Below are 14,619 nucleotides of genomic sequence, written 5' to 3'. Positions count from 1 at the left end.
AACAACAATAATATAGTGAATAGAAAAGTACAAAAGAAATCCATGTTACAAATAAGCTATAAACACATTTATAATTCATAAACAGCATTAAAATGATTGCTAATGTAATATTAATGAAATAAGAAAAGTAAGAAAATATGCTCAATGCAGAGGTACTTTAAAAAAACAAAAAAGTTAATAAAATATTTTATCTGCATCAAAATATTCTTTGGAAACCAAAAATAAAAATGCATAATGTATTTTTTCAGTTGTTCTATAAAAGTCAAAAAATACAAACTCCAAGCTATTTAACTTCCTGAAAATGCAGAATCCTAAAGATCCCCTAAGCATAAAGCGAAAGGCTTGTTGTGTTCCTGAACTGAAGCAGTGCACTCCTTGTGTTGATAAAGAATTCCAGTTCCGTTTCTATCAAAAATCAGTTTTATCTCAGTCAAACTGAAACAAGTGACCTGACTTCCAGACGGTATAAGGTTTGCCAAAGCTGTGCCCGAAAATTTTTCTTCAGAGCTTGGAGACACCTGTAGAAACTCCTGAGGGAAAAGGATGGTTTCTCCCAAGACCAATACAAGCATTATCCGAAGCGAAACTTGAGTCTGTATTTCCCTGTGTTGGGGCTTCTGCGCGGTGTGGAGAGGGAGATCTTTGGCTTGACAGGGTTAGGTGGCTTCTTCTTTTCAGGGATAGTAACGGTGAAAGACAGTTCTGGCTGCTCTGACTGCTTGAATCTTGGTAGAAAATGGGTGGAGACGTGCTGCGGTTTAACCCGGGGGCTGCAGCCTCGTTTAGCTTTCCCTCTTTTATTCAGGGCCACGTACCACTCACGTCCAGTCTTCTCAGTTCTGTGTATTGCTGAAGCATAGGTATTATAGCTGTTTTCTTGAAATCGTTCCCTGAACTTGCAGTCCTCTGTAAATCTGGCCTATGAGAGAAAAGAAGAGGAAAATTAAATATATATATTTACCCCTATACCCCTACATTATTCATCTTTGTAGCAATGATTTCCACTCACTATGTGCTTGGTGACACAATGTCAAAGTATATGCAAATGATAACTGGAACTCTTAGATATTAAAAACTCTCAACTTAATGCATTTAAATGTTGTTGCTGTTTTAAAAATACTTTGTAGTTAAGTTTTTTTGTAGAACTTTTCTTATAAGTCACCAAGAAAAGAAATAAAACTATATTATAAAGAAACAAATGACTGGGAAAACATGAACTTTGTGCTTGGAGAAATGGGGTCAAATTATTCCTCTGGAACAAGCGTGCATATTTCAGTGTGATCAGTGTACTTCATTTGCTCAGAAAAAGGGGCATATGTCCCTATTGATAATGCACATGTTAGAATTCTTTCAGAAAAACTGTATCTTCACAAGTGGGATACCGGCGAGTACACCTGAGGCCAAGCAGGAAAAACACCAGCAGAGTCACTAGCAACATTTCATCCATTTCAGCCATACTTCACACACACACACAAACACACGCGCACACACGCACGCATGCACATGCACACAAAAATGTTTCCCCTTGAACTATGCACTGAATGATGGAAAAATAGACCAGGAGGTGTCATGATTCCCAGGGTGCTTGATAAACAGAATTGTGACAACAGCATGCAGAAGTCACAATGACAACAGAAAAGAAGGTCACCTAAGAGGGTGGAGTAGCAGGGAAGTGGGCAGAAAAGTCTTCCTAAAAAGTCTGACATTTGAGGGGAATCTTCAGTTACTGATAGACGTTAGAGCAGGGGGTGAAAATGTCAGGGGGCAGGAACTGTGTTTCAAGGTCAGCAGGACACTAAATACCTGTAAGTAGTTCCATGTGACTTCCAGGTGGGGAGGAGGCTGCCAAAGTGAGCCAGGACCACCTTGAGAGGGGTTGGTTTGCCATACTGAGGAATTTGGAGAAAAACGGTGGGGTGAAGAGCAGAGCATCGGGTTAGAAAGGCTACAGCACACCGATTCTGCCAAATGAGCTCTTAGCTTTTGGCTCCTTATCCTTAAATCTTACACCCACAGGGCTATTGTGAGAATCCACACAATTTTTCTTTGGGCGAGATCTGTAGCTTTCAGTAAACTCAAAAGAGTCCAGAACCCCTAAGGAATTAAGAGTTCCTGCACTAGTCCAGACTGATAGGTTTCACAAGCATAGGGAGCTCTGTTTCATAGGATTCCTGGGCTCGGGAATAACAAATATTTCCTCCTCACATGAAAACTCTAAAAGCTATGTACATCTGTATCAGGCAAGGCATTTCATACTGGACTAAAGGGCCATTTTTTTCTTGTATTTTCCAATACGGCAAACTTTTCTCCCAATACCAGTCACAACACTGTTACCTGAAAGTCTGAATACTGCTAGACAATTTATGTAGGTCCACTGCTGTGCAAAGCACTAGCAGTATCAGAAGACAGCCAATAGCAAAGCATGGGCAGTAGTACATTTCCCTTGTGTACAACTGTGTACCTGAGTTATCGACATTTAAGTGCAGTAAAGCCCCAGGCTGGGAGCTAGGATGCTATGTATTATACCTTCCACAACTCAGCAGGTGGATGTCAGATTTGATCTCCAGCAGGTTGAGAGCAAGTGTGTCAAAAAGTCACCCTGTGTGTGGCATTCCTTTCTTACTGTCCTACAACGTGCTGGCCTATCGTGAGCCAAAGGGACCGTAGTGACATCACTGTTGAAAAGCACAGTTATTCTTCCCATTTTTTATTCAAAATACTTTTTTACCAATTAAATATAGATTTGTCTACAGCTGCTGAGCTCTTAAAAGTACTCTTTCATTTAATTAGATAATCCCAAAGTTTTATTTTAAAATGAATTCTATAGCCATCTGGAATGTTTCCAGCTCCATAAAAAAATAAGCATTACAGAATGGTATGAAACATTTCATTGAAAAGAACAACAGAGGCCGGGGCTGTAGCTCAGTGGTAGAACACTTGCCATTTGCGTAACTTGTGTGAGGACCTGCGTTTGATTCCCAGCACCACATACACACAAAACAGTATTTTTAAGAAAAGTAGTTTAATAAAATATGTACCATACATATATAATATATAATGTGTTTTATACATATTTACTCCTTATACATATACTGTAGCTTGACCCGACTTCTACCTCTGTCTCACAAAAGTAACAGCAATTGCTCTATCGAATTTTGATACTTAAGTTTTTAAAATGCACTTTCTTTCTCCTTACATTGTCTACAAAAATAAAAAGCATGTCATTTTTCCACTGATATGGCTGATGAGCATACGCATTCACACACTCACACATACACACACACACACCACAGCATATTAAAAATCTTTGTCAGTTCTATCTTAGAATTTCTCACATGTGTGAAAAATCCATGTACTTCACCCCATAAAATTATTCCATGTGATAACTTTTTTCTTTCCTCCTCAAGAGTCATTTTCTGAATTTCTTTGTTAAAAGGAGCCTTGGAAGGAGATGGTTGTTCAAGCTATAGGCTTTTAAGGACCACCTGACTCACAAGCAGCAGTGTTCAGAGTTCTGAGGACACACACACTACATGAAGCCCCTCAGCCATCCCAAATCCTGCAAGAGTCAAGGCAGCCAGACTGTTTTGACTCTCTCAGTTGACTTCTCATTTAATGTTTTGTCTGAAAAATTATTCTAGCTCTGATGGAAAAGAACTACTGGAAACACATTTCAGTGAAGTTTTTAATAAGGAGATCCAGTTTCTTCCTAAAGGATCAACTGCTCCTCTCAGTATCGCAGCCTTGCTTAGAGGACAGAGTGACCCTAAGCAGCCAGTCTCCATGTGTAATACCATACAGGGGACATCTCAGTAGCAGGTTCATCAAGAAGTATAGGTCTTAGCTACAGATAGTAACATACATATTTAACAATAGACAATTTTGAATAATTAATTGTCCAGAGTAATTTCCATGTTTAAATTCTCCTTCGAATTCTAAGAAGTCCTTTAATAAACTGTATACTTTTTAAGTACTAGAAATGCATTATTTTGGATCTAGGTGTGGTGTTACATGTCTATAATCCCAACACTTGTGAGGCTGAGGCAAGAGGATCTCCAGCTCAGACCTCCATCTCCAACTTGGACGACATAGTGAGGCTCTGTCTTAAAAAAGCAAGTGAACAAACTAAGAAAGGTATTATTTCCCTAGGAAAAATAAAGTCAACATGGGGGCTTTTCCTATGGCTAAGGTGTAAAATAGGGAAGTGAATTAAATTTCAATTAGGTGACTGAAATCAAGCCGCCATCACTTTACTACCCTGCCACTCTTAGCTACTACAACAAAAAATAAATCATTAAGATGCTTCAGAAAATCCCTATCTTTGTTTCAAATTTATTTTTGAATTATTTATTCAATAGATGTGTACTAACTGCAATACATGCCGGACACTTTGTTAATTGCCACTTTGATGTCCTGTCCATGCTCTCCCATACTGAAATTGTCTCTGTTTTTCTCTTAATCTCGCCTTTATTTTACAAGTGTCAAAAAGCTTACACTCACCAAGCCATAACTGCAAAATTAAAATGAAATGCTCAAATCAACTAATGCTATGTAGTTTAGTATACTCATCGTTGTCAAAAGAAATAAAGTAAATACATCAGACTATGTTTGCTTGACTATGCACATTATTCCAAGGAGGAGAAACACACCGGTAGGGCAAACAACAACTTTTCATCAGAAGACACTATCTTGACTCTGCTCATCTCTTCGCACAATGAAAGATCCATTTTAAACTGTGAATGTGTTAAAAAGGTCAGGCTCAGTTCAAAGAAAACAAGACTAATTTTATGAAATTGAAATTAAACAGAGGGTCAATGAAGCCAAATAGAAAATGCTCTCTGAAACGATATTCTTCAAAAACACTGCCTAAAGTCTCTTAACATGTTTTTGTTCTGTAGTAAATAGCACGATATGTGATAGTTTGGGATCTTGTAAAGAATGAGTAGAGGCTACACCAACACCAGTTCTTATCATGTGTAACTGGGGAAGTGAGTGCTCAGTGTATGAAATAGGTACAGAGATGGGAGTGAATTTGGGTGCACACCAGTATAACCCTCAAAGTTTGGGAGGTGTGTAATCGATTTTAATTTTCATGTCACCTTGATTTGCTTGATTGGCCTCTTTATCCTAAAAAAACTTACAAAGCTAAGAAATGATTAACTAAGTCTAAATGATTAAAAAGCTATTATGGACTGTAATAAAAACAACCATTGACCAAACTGTGCTCAAGCAAAGTTCCCCTGATGCGAGCGCCACTCATGCTTGCTTCAGTTTCCTGTGCCTACTTTTGGAATTGAAGGGTCCCAGGACAGGCCCCAGGACAGGTCCCCAGTCTCAAGGGTGCAGGACAGGTCTCTAGGCCCCAGGACAGGTCCCTAGTCTCAAGGGCACAGAACAGGTCTGTCGGCCCCAGGACAGGTCTCTAGGCCCCAGGACAGGGCCCTAGTCTCAGGCTACTTTGTGTGGCTCTGCCTGATGCAGAGCTGTGTGCACCCAAAGCGGCTGCCCGTCACTCTTCACTGCACAAACTCCATATGGCTCAGTTGTCCCCCTGCCGTGCTATCCCCTCGCATGGGCTATAGTCCCTGCTTGACACTGCACATCTGTCCATTCCAACTCAGTTTGCCTGCTAAGCAACCAACGAAGTACATGTGTTGGTTTGAATATTAACCAACCTGGCTATGTAGTAAGGAATATCAACCACAGGATCTCTCTTCCTAGCTTCATGAATTGCCTTACAATTACTTGGAGAGCCAGTTTAATAGGCAGATTCCCCATCTCTAGAATTGTTTGACTGTATGAAGTCAGAACCTGGACTCATCGCCCGCCACACAGTATCCCACGTGATTGTGAGGCAGGTGAGGTAAAAACCCACCAAGAGACACAAGGCAGCAGACAGAAGCTTCTGAGCTGATGCCCTTACTAGCTTTATAAAGCTGGGCTATGGAAAACTATTACGTGCCAAGTGGCTTACTTATATTATTTACCTCTTACAATAACTCCACACTAGTCAGATACAATTATCTGAGTTTCAGTTAGAGAAATAAGGAAAATGATACTCTTAAATTCCCTCATTTATCAAGTTCCAGGTTGGGGCTATGACTTAGAACCTGTCTTTTGATTCCTGGACTAAAGCCCTTGCCGTAACACCATGCAGAACCCAGGCCACCGCCCCAGCTTCTCTATAGTCTTGCTCTGAGTCATTCCATGTCACAGTACTGAGAAGTGACCAGTGCCCTCCCCAGACATCAGAGCAATGTGACTCCAACCCTTGCATTAGGACACATGGAGCTCTGATGCTCTGTCAGTTCCTCACTCCTGAACTTCCTCAATAAAGTAAGTCCTTCTGCCAGTGTTCCAGACTGCAAAAATCAAGGGATGGGCATTAAAATCGGAAAGCAGAGCTCTACTTCCAGGCTTGAGTTAAGAGACACTTGACTTTACTATTATAAATGGAAAGTACTTACAGGGTAAAGTAAATTTCTGTACAGATGCCTTGATATAGCTCAGTCTTACTGACAGAGTGGAGCTTAATAGGTTATTTTTTAAAGTTGATGATAAGTATTGCTCAAACCTCCATTTCCACTCTCACTAAACATGTCCAGCGTTAGGGGCTACTGACTCCTCCCTCTGCCCCCAGCGCCGGAAGTCCAGTGCAGACTCTGCTCAGGGCCAGCCAGCTGGCACCCTCTGAAACCAGGAAAGGAGGATGTTCTAGTCCTTGCTTAGGGCTGATCAAGCACACATTCCATGCCTGTTTCGTAAACTCTGCAATTAGCTTTCCTTCCAAATATGATCCCTTAAAACCCTGAGAAACAAACATAATCCCACCACATGCTTCTCTCTGGATCTTTAAAATAAGTTAACATATTTTACTCACATAGGTAAGGCGGACTCTTACATAATTTATTGAAAGATTGAAGAATATGTGATAACCACCTTTCCCAGGATTTACATCTTCTAGGGCAAAACAAGATGGGTAATAGGGCTGGAAGAAAATTGCAAGATTATGACCTTGGAAAATCTTTCTGTCTTTACGAGTGGGAGTTTGGGGATTCTGCTTACAAATTAGGTTCCCTGGAAAAAGGAAAAGCCCATCGATAAGGCGCTACTCTATGAACAAAAATTCTAAACCAAGGACCAAAGGTCAGTGACAAACAGGATGGGGAGCTTGTCTAAATAACTGAGGGGTCACAGCTGCCTGACCCCAAAATCATAAAGAAAGAGATTGAGGGCCGTCAAACAGCTGCTAGAGAGCAAATTCAGGAAGATCGGTTTAAACATTAAGTGCTAAATACTCTCTGTGCATTACTAAGTGTTTTGTATGTACCATCTCATTTAAAACACTCCATCATCATCCGTAAATCATTACTGTAATTCCCCCTTTTCTCATCGATAAAAGTTAAAGGATATAAACATTAAGAAAAAAGACACAGTTATAAAGTAGTGGAGTGGGATCTGGCCTTGGGTGATTGAACTGTATCTTCAGCCACACATTACAGGGCTTTGACTCTGCAATCTAGCTCTACTTCAAAAAAAAGAAAAGAAACTTTCAGTAAAGACTTCCAACCTGAGGGAGCAGGAACAGACGGGAGACAGAGGACACCCAGTCTCTGAAAGTACCTCTGCATGGGAATGTACTGAGACAGAAGGCGGAGGCCACAAGGGTGGCTCTGACTAACCCTGTGGCTGTCTGGGAAGCAATTATCTCCTCCCACTCTCCCTGATTCCTGACATATTCTAGAAGATTATGCACCTTCCTCCTGCAAAGAGTGCTGGAAACCCCTGCATGGCAGGAGTCTGACCAACTGTGTTCTTAGAGTATCCTAAAGGTTTTATAAGCAGCTGCATGTAGATATCAGGCCAGAAAGAGAGCAGGGAGCCCGGCGCATCTAGACCCCTGAAGTTGCAATGAAATTTCTCTTATGAACCAGCAAACTCAGCATCAATACTATCTCAGTCTAACTGCGCTCAGCCTGTAGTTTGGCATCTTGTGACCATTTCCATAAACAAAACAAATCATTCGTGTTTGAAGACTTCATCTTGAAAACGTTTCTCTAAGCAATATATCGCCATGCTGAATAAGCAACATTTGTAAAATCCTGTGCTAAGTTTTGTGGCAAACACATCCCCTCCTGGCCAGACTCTAGAATCAAGTCTTGGGGACAGAAGGAAGTGAGGGTTTAGAGGAAAGAAAGAGCAGAACAGAAAAGTATTCTGTATGGACGGCAACTAGAAGGAAATTTGCCACTTTAACTACGTATCTAAAATTGTCTACTTATTTAGCTAGTAGAGTGCTATAAACAGTCTTAGGATGTGTCACAGTATTAACTTTTTATATGTTGTATAAAAATATTACTAAATCATGCATTTATTAACTCCTTTATATAGGTGAAAAGAATATAATTGGTTCCAACGTAGTATTTTTTTCAAGTTCACTGTGATCTACCTAGCATTATAGTGTTTAAAGAGAGAAAATTTTAAGCGGATATAATTCTGGTTCAATCACTTGTTAAAGTGTGTAACCTTAGGAAAATGATCTAACATCTCAGGCTCTTTCCTCACCTCATTATCTAATGGGGTAATATGAGTGGAGAAGCTTTTATAGAACTATGAAAGGACATTATCCTGCCTGGTAACCAATTTTTAATACTTTGATTGTTACTGTAAAAACCATGATGAAAATCTACAATTACCCATACGTATTTCCCAGAGAAGTGAGGGATTATGCTCCTTAAAACTCAATGAATACATTATATCTCTCCCCAACATTTACTTTGCAGACCGAACCTTAAAGTATGCTCTAAATGCTGTTGCATAGGTACTAATTTAAATCAACTCACAAGTTACACATCTAACTTTAAAAGGATGAATTAATTGCCCTTTTGGTGATGATGCAATTCTGTAAAAATCAAAATTAAACCAATAATCACATTGCATTTAAAGTAACAAGAACAAATTTTCAACATGTTTAACTAGAAACTAAAATCAGGAAGGAAACCAGCTGGGCATAAAGCTGATAATTGTTAGGATTAAAATAATTTCTAAATTCAACTTCTTTAAAAATAAATCATTTTATAATTTAATTAGATTTCTGTATAGAAAAAAGTGCTAATAAAGCTCAGATAAGAGAAAGTAGGCTTGAACAATTTGTTTGAAAAGATTCCACATCATCATAGAGCTTAATTTTTTTATCTACAACTCAGCTCAAAGTCCTCAGAATGACTTTTATATCAAAGAGCTTTAGTGAATGACAAGAGCAAGACTTGCTTTGTACAGTTTAAAAGTCATTATTCCATGAAATAACTTTAGCCTGCCAAGATGAAAAAGAATAACAGATGCTGTTTTTGCATTATCTGCATTATTTCCACCAATCATCCTTAGACATTTGGGTCAAATTTCTAGAAATTTGTTACTTGGCATTTGACAGAGGAATTATGTACCTTAACCTCTCAGTTTGACCTTTCTAATTGGCATCCATTTATAATACTTTTTGCTTTCTGTGGCAATTATCCTTAAGCTGCTCCAAATTTAATGTTTTCTTTGCCTGTACTAGTGCATAATTCAGAATTTTTCAAAGTTAGGATTTTCATATGTAATAAACAAACCAGTGAAAGACAGCTTCTTCATGTATTACAGTGCATAGATCCTGAAGGTCTTTCAATCTTTTACAACCTTAAAGTAGCCTGAGAAACAGTTATTCTGTTCAGATATTTATTCATTATTTTATAGTCTGTATGTGGAGTTTTAAAAGTCAAATATCACTTTTAAAGATGAAATGTCTGCTTTGCAATGCAAACTTTTGTTCCTAAAACCAAATAAATAAAAAATCAATTATTTTCAATTGCTCAATTTGAACAATTATTTTACAGATTACTATATTACAATTTGCTACAGCAAAACAGCCAGATGAGCAAATGAAATAGGTACATCATTTTATAATTCTTGTAATGAATGATTGAAGATTTTAACAAAGCTTTCCACTCATTTTAGTAAACTGACATATTACTGGTTTATCATATCTATATTATAGTTAAGTTATTATGTATAATAGGGAATATTTATTGAAAACTTATAGGGTATGAAAAATTCTTCTAGTATATGAATGAGCTCATTTAATTCTCAAATAATTACAGAAATTGCTCCAACTCTATAGTGCCCTTCAAAAGTCGTTAACAAATTACTTTTAGATGTTAAGTAAAGGAAAACTGTAAAAGTCTTACACATAGAATCAAGCAGAATTAACTGAAGTTTTCAAAATTCTACAAGGTAAAAATCACAAATAGTGAGTTTCAACTGATTTCATTCTTAAATTAAAACTAATATGCTGTGAAAATGAAAAACTTGATAGTTTGGAAATTTATTAATTGGAATTAATGAATAAATATTAAAGAAGTAACTATAAAGAAACATTGCTTTTTAAAATTTATTTAATGTAACGAATGTCTACCTCTAAAAAAGCACAAATTATTTCTGAGTGCCGTGTTTGCATTCTAATACAAATAAACAGATTCCAAGTGTGGGAAAGCTCACATAGACATATTATTTTTAAGTGTTCTGATACTCTGCAAGTGATTATCATTTTCATAACAAAGCACAGAAATACTCCGTAAGTTGATTATAAAATATACAGATGGTCTAAACAAATTTTTAATGCAAAATTCACCTTAATAGTATTAGAAATTCGTTGAAATGTGGTGTGACAAAAATACAACTTAAGAATTCTTCAAATGTAAGTAAAGTTGGAAAGTTTTGGAAACTTTACCTGGAAAGTTTTCTCCTTACTACTTTTTTCCTTTTCTGTAAATAGGAAAATATGTTATATCTAATTTTTGACATCATCTGTAGCTTGGAAAATTAAGCAAGAACTTCATCTTTTAAACACACACACCATCACTTTGCACATGTAAATTAAAATTTTTCACAGCCTCTTACTGTTAGCAACTTCTCTATACTTGGTCCCTTCTAATAAAAAGAAATGACCCAACTTAGCGAAGGCTATTTTCAAATGAAATTGCCCTTAAAAATTGTAGATTCTGTAATATCTTTTTGAGTAAATAAAATGTTTAAATGATTACTTATAGACACACATAACAATTCTCTTGGTTATATGTACAAACAACTTTACGAATATAATTTATCCTCATTCAGCAAGTGTCTGTCTTATTTACTGGTTTGGAAAATAGCTTCATTCTGCGTTACAAATGTAAAAGCTCCATAACACCTTTAACAGATATAAAGTAGTTCTACTTACACTTGCATGGAGTTTTCCTTTTTTTGACATCGCTAAAAATTTGTTGCTGAAAACTCCTCGTATTCCTACAATCCCCTGAGACACAGCAAATATTTCCAAAATACCTAGGATGACAGAAATCCCAAAATAAAACACAGACTCTTCTATGTATCATACGAAGAATTAAACTTCTACATATTTTCTATTCTTTATTACTATGGTTAAAAAGAAACAGTATTTAATGCCTTCACTTTGGGTGACTTATTATACTTTTTAAAAAGCTAACATTTATATTCATTTAAAATGATTAATTTCAATATAAAAAATTTGATCCTGTTCATCGATAATTTCTCTCTCTCTCTCTCTTTCTCTCTCTCTCTCTCTTTTTCTCTCTCTGCAAATGATTAGGATACTTTTACTAAACAAGGGTTTGGCCATAGAATCTTTTCAAGTTCTAAAGGAATTGAAAAGACTTTTTTTTCCGGAATGGTTTTTGAAATGATTCTTACTCAGTATTTTTCCATCAAAGATTAAAGCACAAAAAGTCTGTTTTCACAACTAGTATAAACAATTCAAAATTCTGATATAATTCTTATTTGCATAAAATAAATCCCTTTTCTCTAATCATAACAATTTCAGAGTATGCATTTATTTATATCACCCTTAATCATTTAGTGAGTAGCTTCCTTAAAGGCTGTACATAACAAGATGCTAAAAACAAAGATGATTTGGGATTATTGGCTTGGTGAAGTTGTTAATGGATTATGCCTTGAGATATCTTGCAGTTTGAACCATTTCCTAAAAAGAACTAATGAGACCTTATTGTATTATTGTTTCTATTTTGTATTTTACAGTCACCATTATCCAGTCTATGTCTGTTTCCTGCAATAATTTCAAAGTCAATATCAACTGGATGAAGCAAATCACCACAGTTTCATAAAATATTTTAAGAAGGTGAAACTCATAGTTATGTATAATTGGAAAGCCTGCCTGCTTATTGTAAATTCATATATAATATTATAGAAACATGAGAAAAGTTTGCTTTATTAGTTATCTATATCAAGTAGCATAAAAGAAACAAATAAAAAGAACAAAGTAATGTAGTCAGTAGAGCTAGAAAGGGATCTGTCCTAGAAAGGAAAGAATGAAAGAAAAAGAACATCTCAGTACTTCAGCCCATGCTACTCTACGCGTATATATCGCAGTAATATATTTCACTTGAAAAATTCACCAAATTATCTCAAAATGGAGTCTGTTTCTACAGTATTTGAAGTACATAAAAAGTTATTCAATTTACAAGAAGGAATATACATAGACATAGATAAATAAATTTATGGAGCATTTCCATTGTACAATGCAAACAAATCATCTATAATTATAGCAAATACTGCTGCTTACTTATTCAATTTGGTTTCCAAAACTCCCTTTATTACAAAGTTCAAGGGAACTTGGGGGAAAGGATATAACTAAAAACTGAACTTTGTGCATTCTTATCCCAGAATAGATAAAATACATGTCACAAAATCTGTAGATACCAGCTAAATTGTTTAAATGAAAAAAATAAACTATTTTTTGCTTTTAGGAAGATACCATATAGAAATTGGTGTGTTATGGTCTTTTCCTTTGAAATGCTATTTACAATAGATTTTGCTATACATATTATTTGTGACACACATTTAGACACATGGTCATTTTATCAAATAGTAATAAAGCACACAGAATTCATAAAGTAATGTGTTTACCTTTAGAAGTTAAATTACAAAGATATGTTACATACAGTGTATTTAACTTTACAAAGTTAAATTACAAAGACGTAATGTTATAATAATATTATCATTAAAATATGACTATAACATCTATATAAAGTTACATTTCTGTCAGAATTACAAATGATATTGAGAACATTACTCATGATGCTAGATATTTGGGAGATCAGCGATGTGATAAAGAATTCTAGGTAAACGTGTTAAACGAGAAGGGAGAACATGACAAGTTATCTATGTGCGGAGTGACAGACACCACAGAGACAATTTGGGGTTACTGGAAAAGGAGACATGGCTGTGCTGTTTCCTCCAATTTACCCATGGTTCCAAATTGTTATTCTTTTATTCCATTACTGTGAAACTACCTGATTTTTTTGATAAATTAACTGTATATTAGTGGAAAGTATATGGTAGTATTAATATACAATTCTTATAAGTATATGTGTTTGCAGGCTAACTTTTAAGATGTTGAGATGTAAGGACTTTATAAATATTTAATAAAAATACTATTGCTTTGTGTAACTATTGCTTTCTGACCACTACTATATCCTATTTTAAAAGAAAGACCTCACTTAACCAGTATCTGAACACACTGCATTCTGTGTGTATGTATTATGTATCATTTGCATTGCAATGAATTTTAAATATGAGGAAGATTAAATACTAGATGTGAAAATGTTATTTTATTACATATTAAATGATTTCTTTTGTTATAAATTCCAGAATGAAAATTTGATGTACTTCCTCAAAATGGGAAGATTGTATTATTTTAGAACACTGTACTATATTTAGATGAAAACTTCAAAATACTCTGTTATGTATACATATCATTCTATCTAATTTAATGAAGAATGTAAGAGGAAAGATGAGATTAGATGAAAAAATTCTTTTTCACACTGGTAACTTTCATGCTGATCTTTGAAATTGTAAGGTAATGGCGACCTGATCTTGGGAACCCTGTTAAGATCATAATGGCTTGTTTTGTACAATATACTGGAGCAGATTCTGCAAGCCTCATAACTCAACTTTCTGCTTCTGTCCCCAAGAGATCACAAACTCATCTATTTTGTATGTTTCACAGTGCTAAATCTAGTAACTCATTAAAGAATTCTGCATAAGATTTAAACCCACGTACATTAAGCAAACATACGGAAATCCCAGAGACCATTTTACTAACATTATCATTCTAAATTTTAGTGATTCCTGGACCCTTATTAGGAGTCAGAAATAATAAATTTGATGAAAATTTACAGTTCACCTTATAGATATGGAAGACACAGTTTGCCTCACAGGTCACAGGTACCCATGACAGTCTCTATGTTGAATTGGCTTCTTCGAGCCTCCCCACCTCCTCTGTTCTTTCTCCCTGTCAGGAAGCCCATGTGTTCTCAGGTAGGACTTCCTGGCTATTACCGCCCTCTCCTTCTGGGTAGGGTGGGGGCTTAGTATAAATTAATCCACATCAAGTCACCAGTGACCGTGCACTATCTCCCCTAAAGTGTTCATGTCTAAGACATTAAAAGAAGGGGACAGGGGCTGGGGATTTAGCTCAGTGGCACAGCACCTGCCTGGCAAGTGCAAGATCATGAGTTTGATTCCCGGTACCGGAAAAAAACCAAAAAC

General features: G+C 36.2%; 1 protein-coding gene across 2 annotated transcripts in view; it reads right to left on the bottom strand.

Annotated features, from left to right (window-relative positions):
* Positions 1 to 261: 261 nt before the first annotated feature.
* Fgf5 (fibroblast growth factor 5) overlaps positions 262 to 14,619 on the bottom strand; it is a 19,107-nt gene continuing 4,749 nt past the window's right edge. The window contains exons 2-3 of one of the 2 annotated variants that reach the window (XM_005388218.2): positions 11,255 to 11,358; positions 262 to 919 (exon numbers count right to left, since the gene is read on the bottom strand). In XM_005388218.2, the coding sequence (XP_005388275.1) occupies positions 572 to 919; positions 11,255 to 11,358 (452 nt within the window). In that variant the 3' untranslated portion in view covers positions 262 to 571. The remainder of the gene's footprint in view (positions 920 to 11,254; positions 11,359 to 14,619) is intronic. The other variant, XM_013516118.1, reaches the window with a different exon arrangement.

The sequence above is a fragment of the Chinchilla lanigera genome, unplaced genomic scaffold (genome assembly GCF_000276665.1).
Source record: "Chinchilla lanigera isolate Chin_1 unplaced genomic scaffold, ChiLan1.0 scaffold00032, whole genome shotgun sequence".
Taxonomy (NCBI): Eukaryota; Metazoa; Chordata; class Mammalia; order Rodentia; family Chinchillidae; genus Chinchilla; species Chinchilla lanigera.
This window is presented reverse-complemented; position numbering and strand designations above follow the sequence as displayed.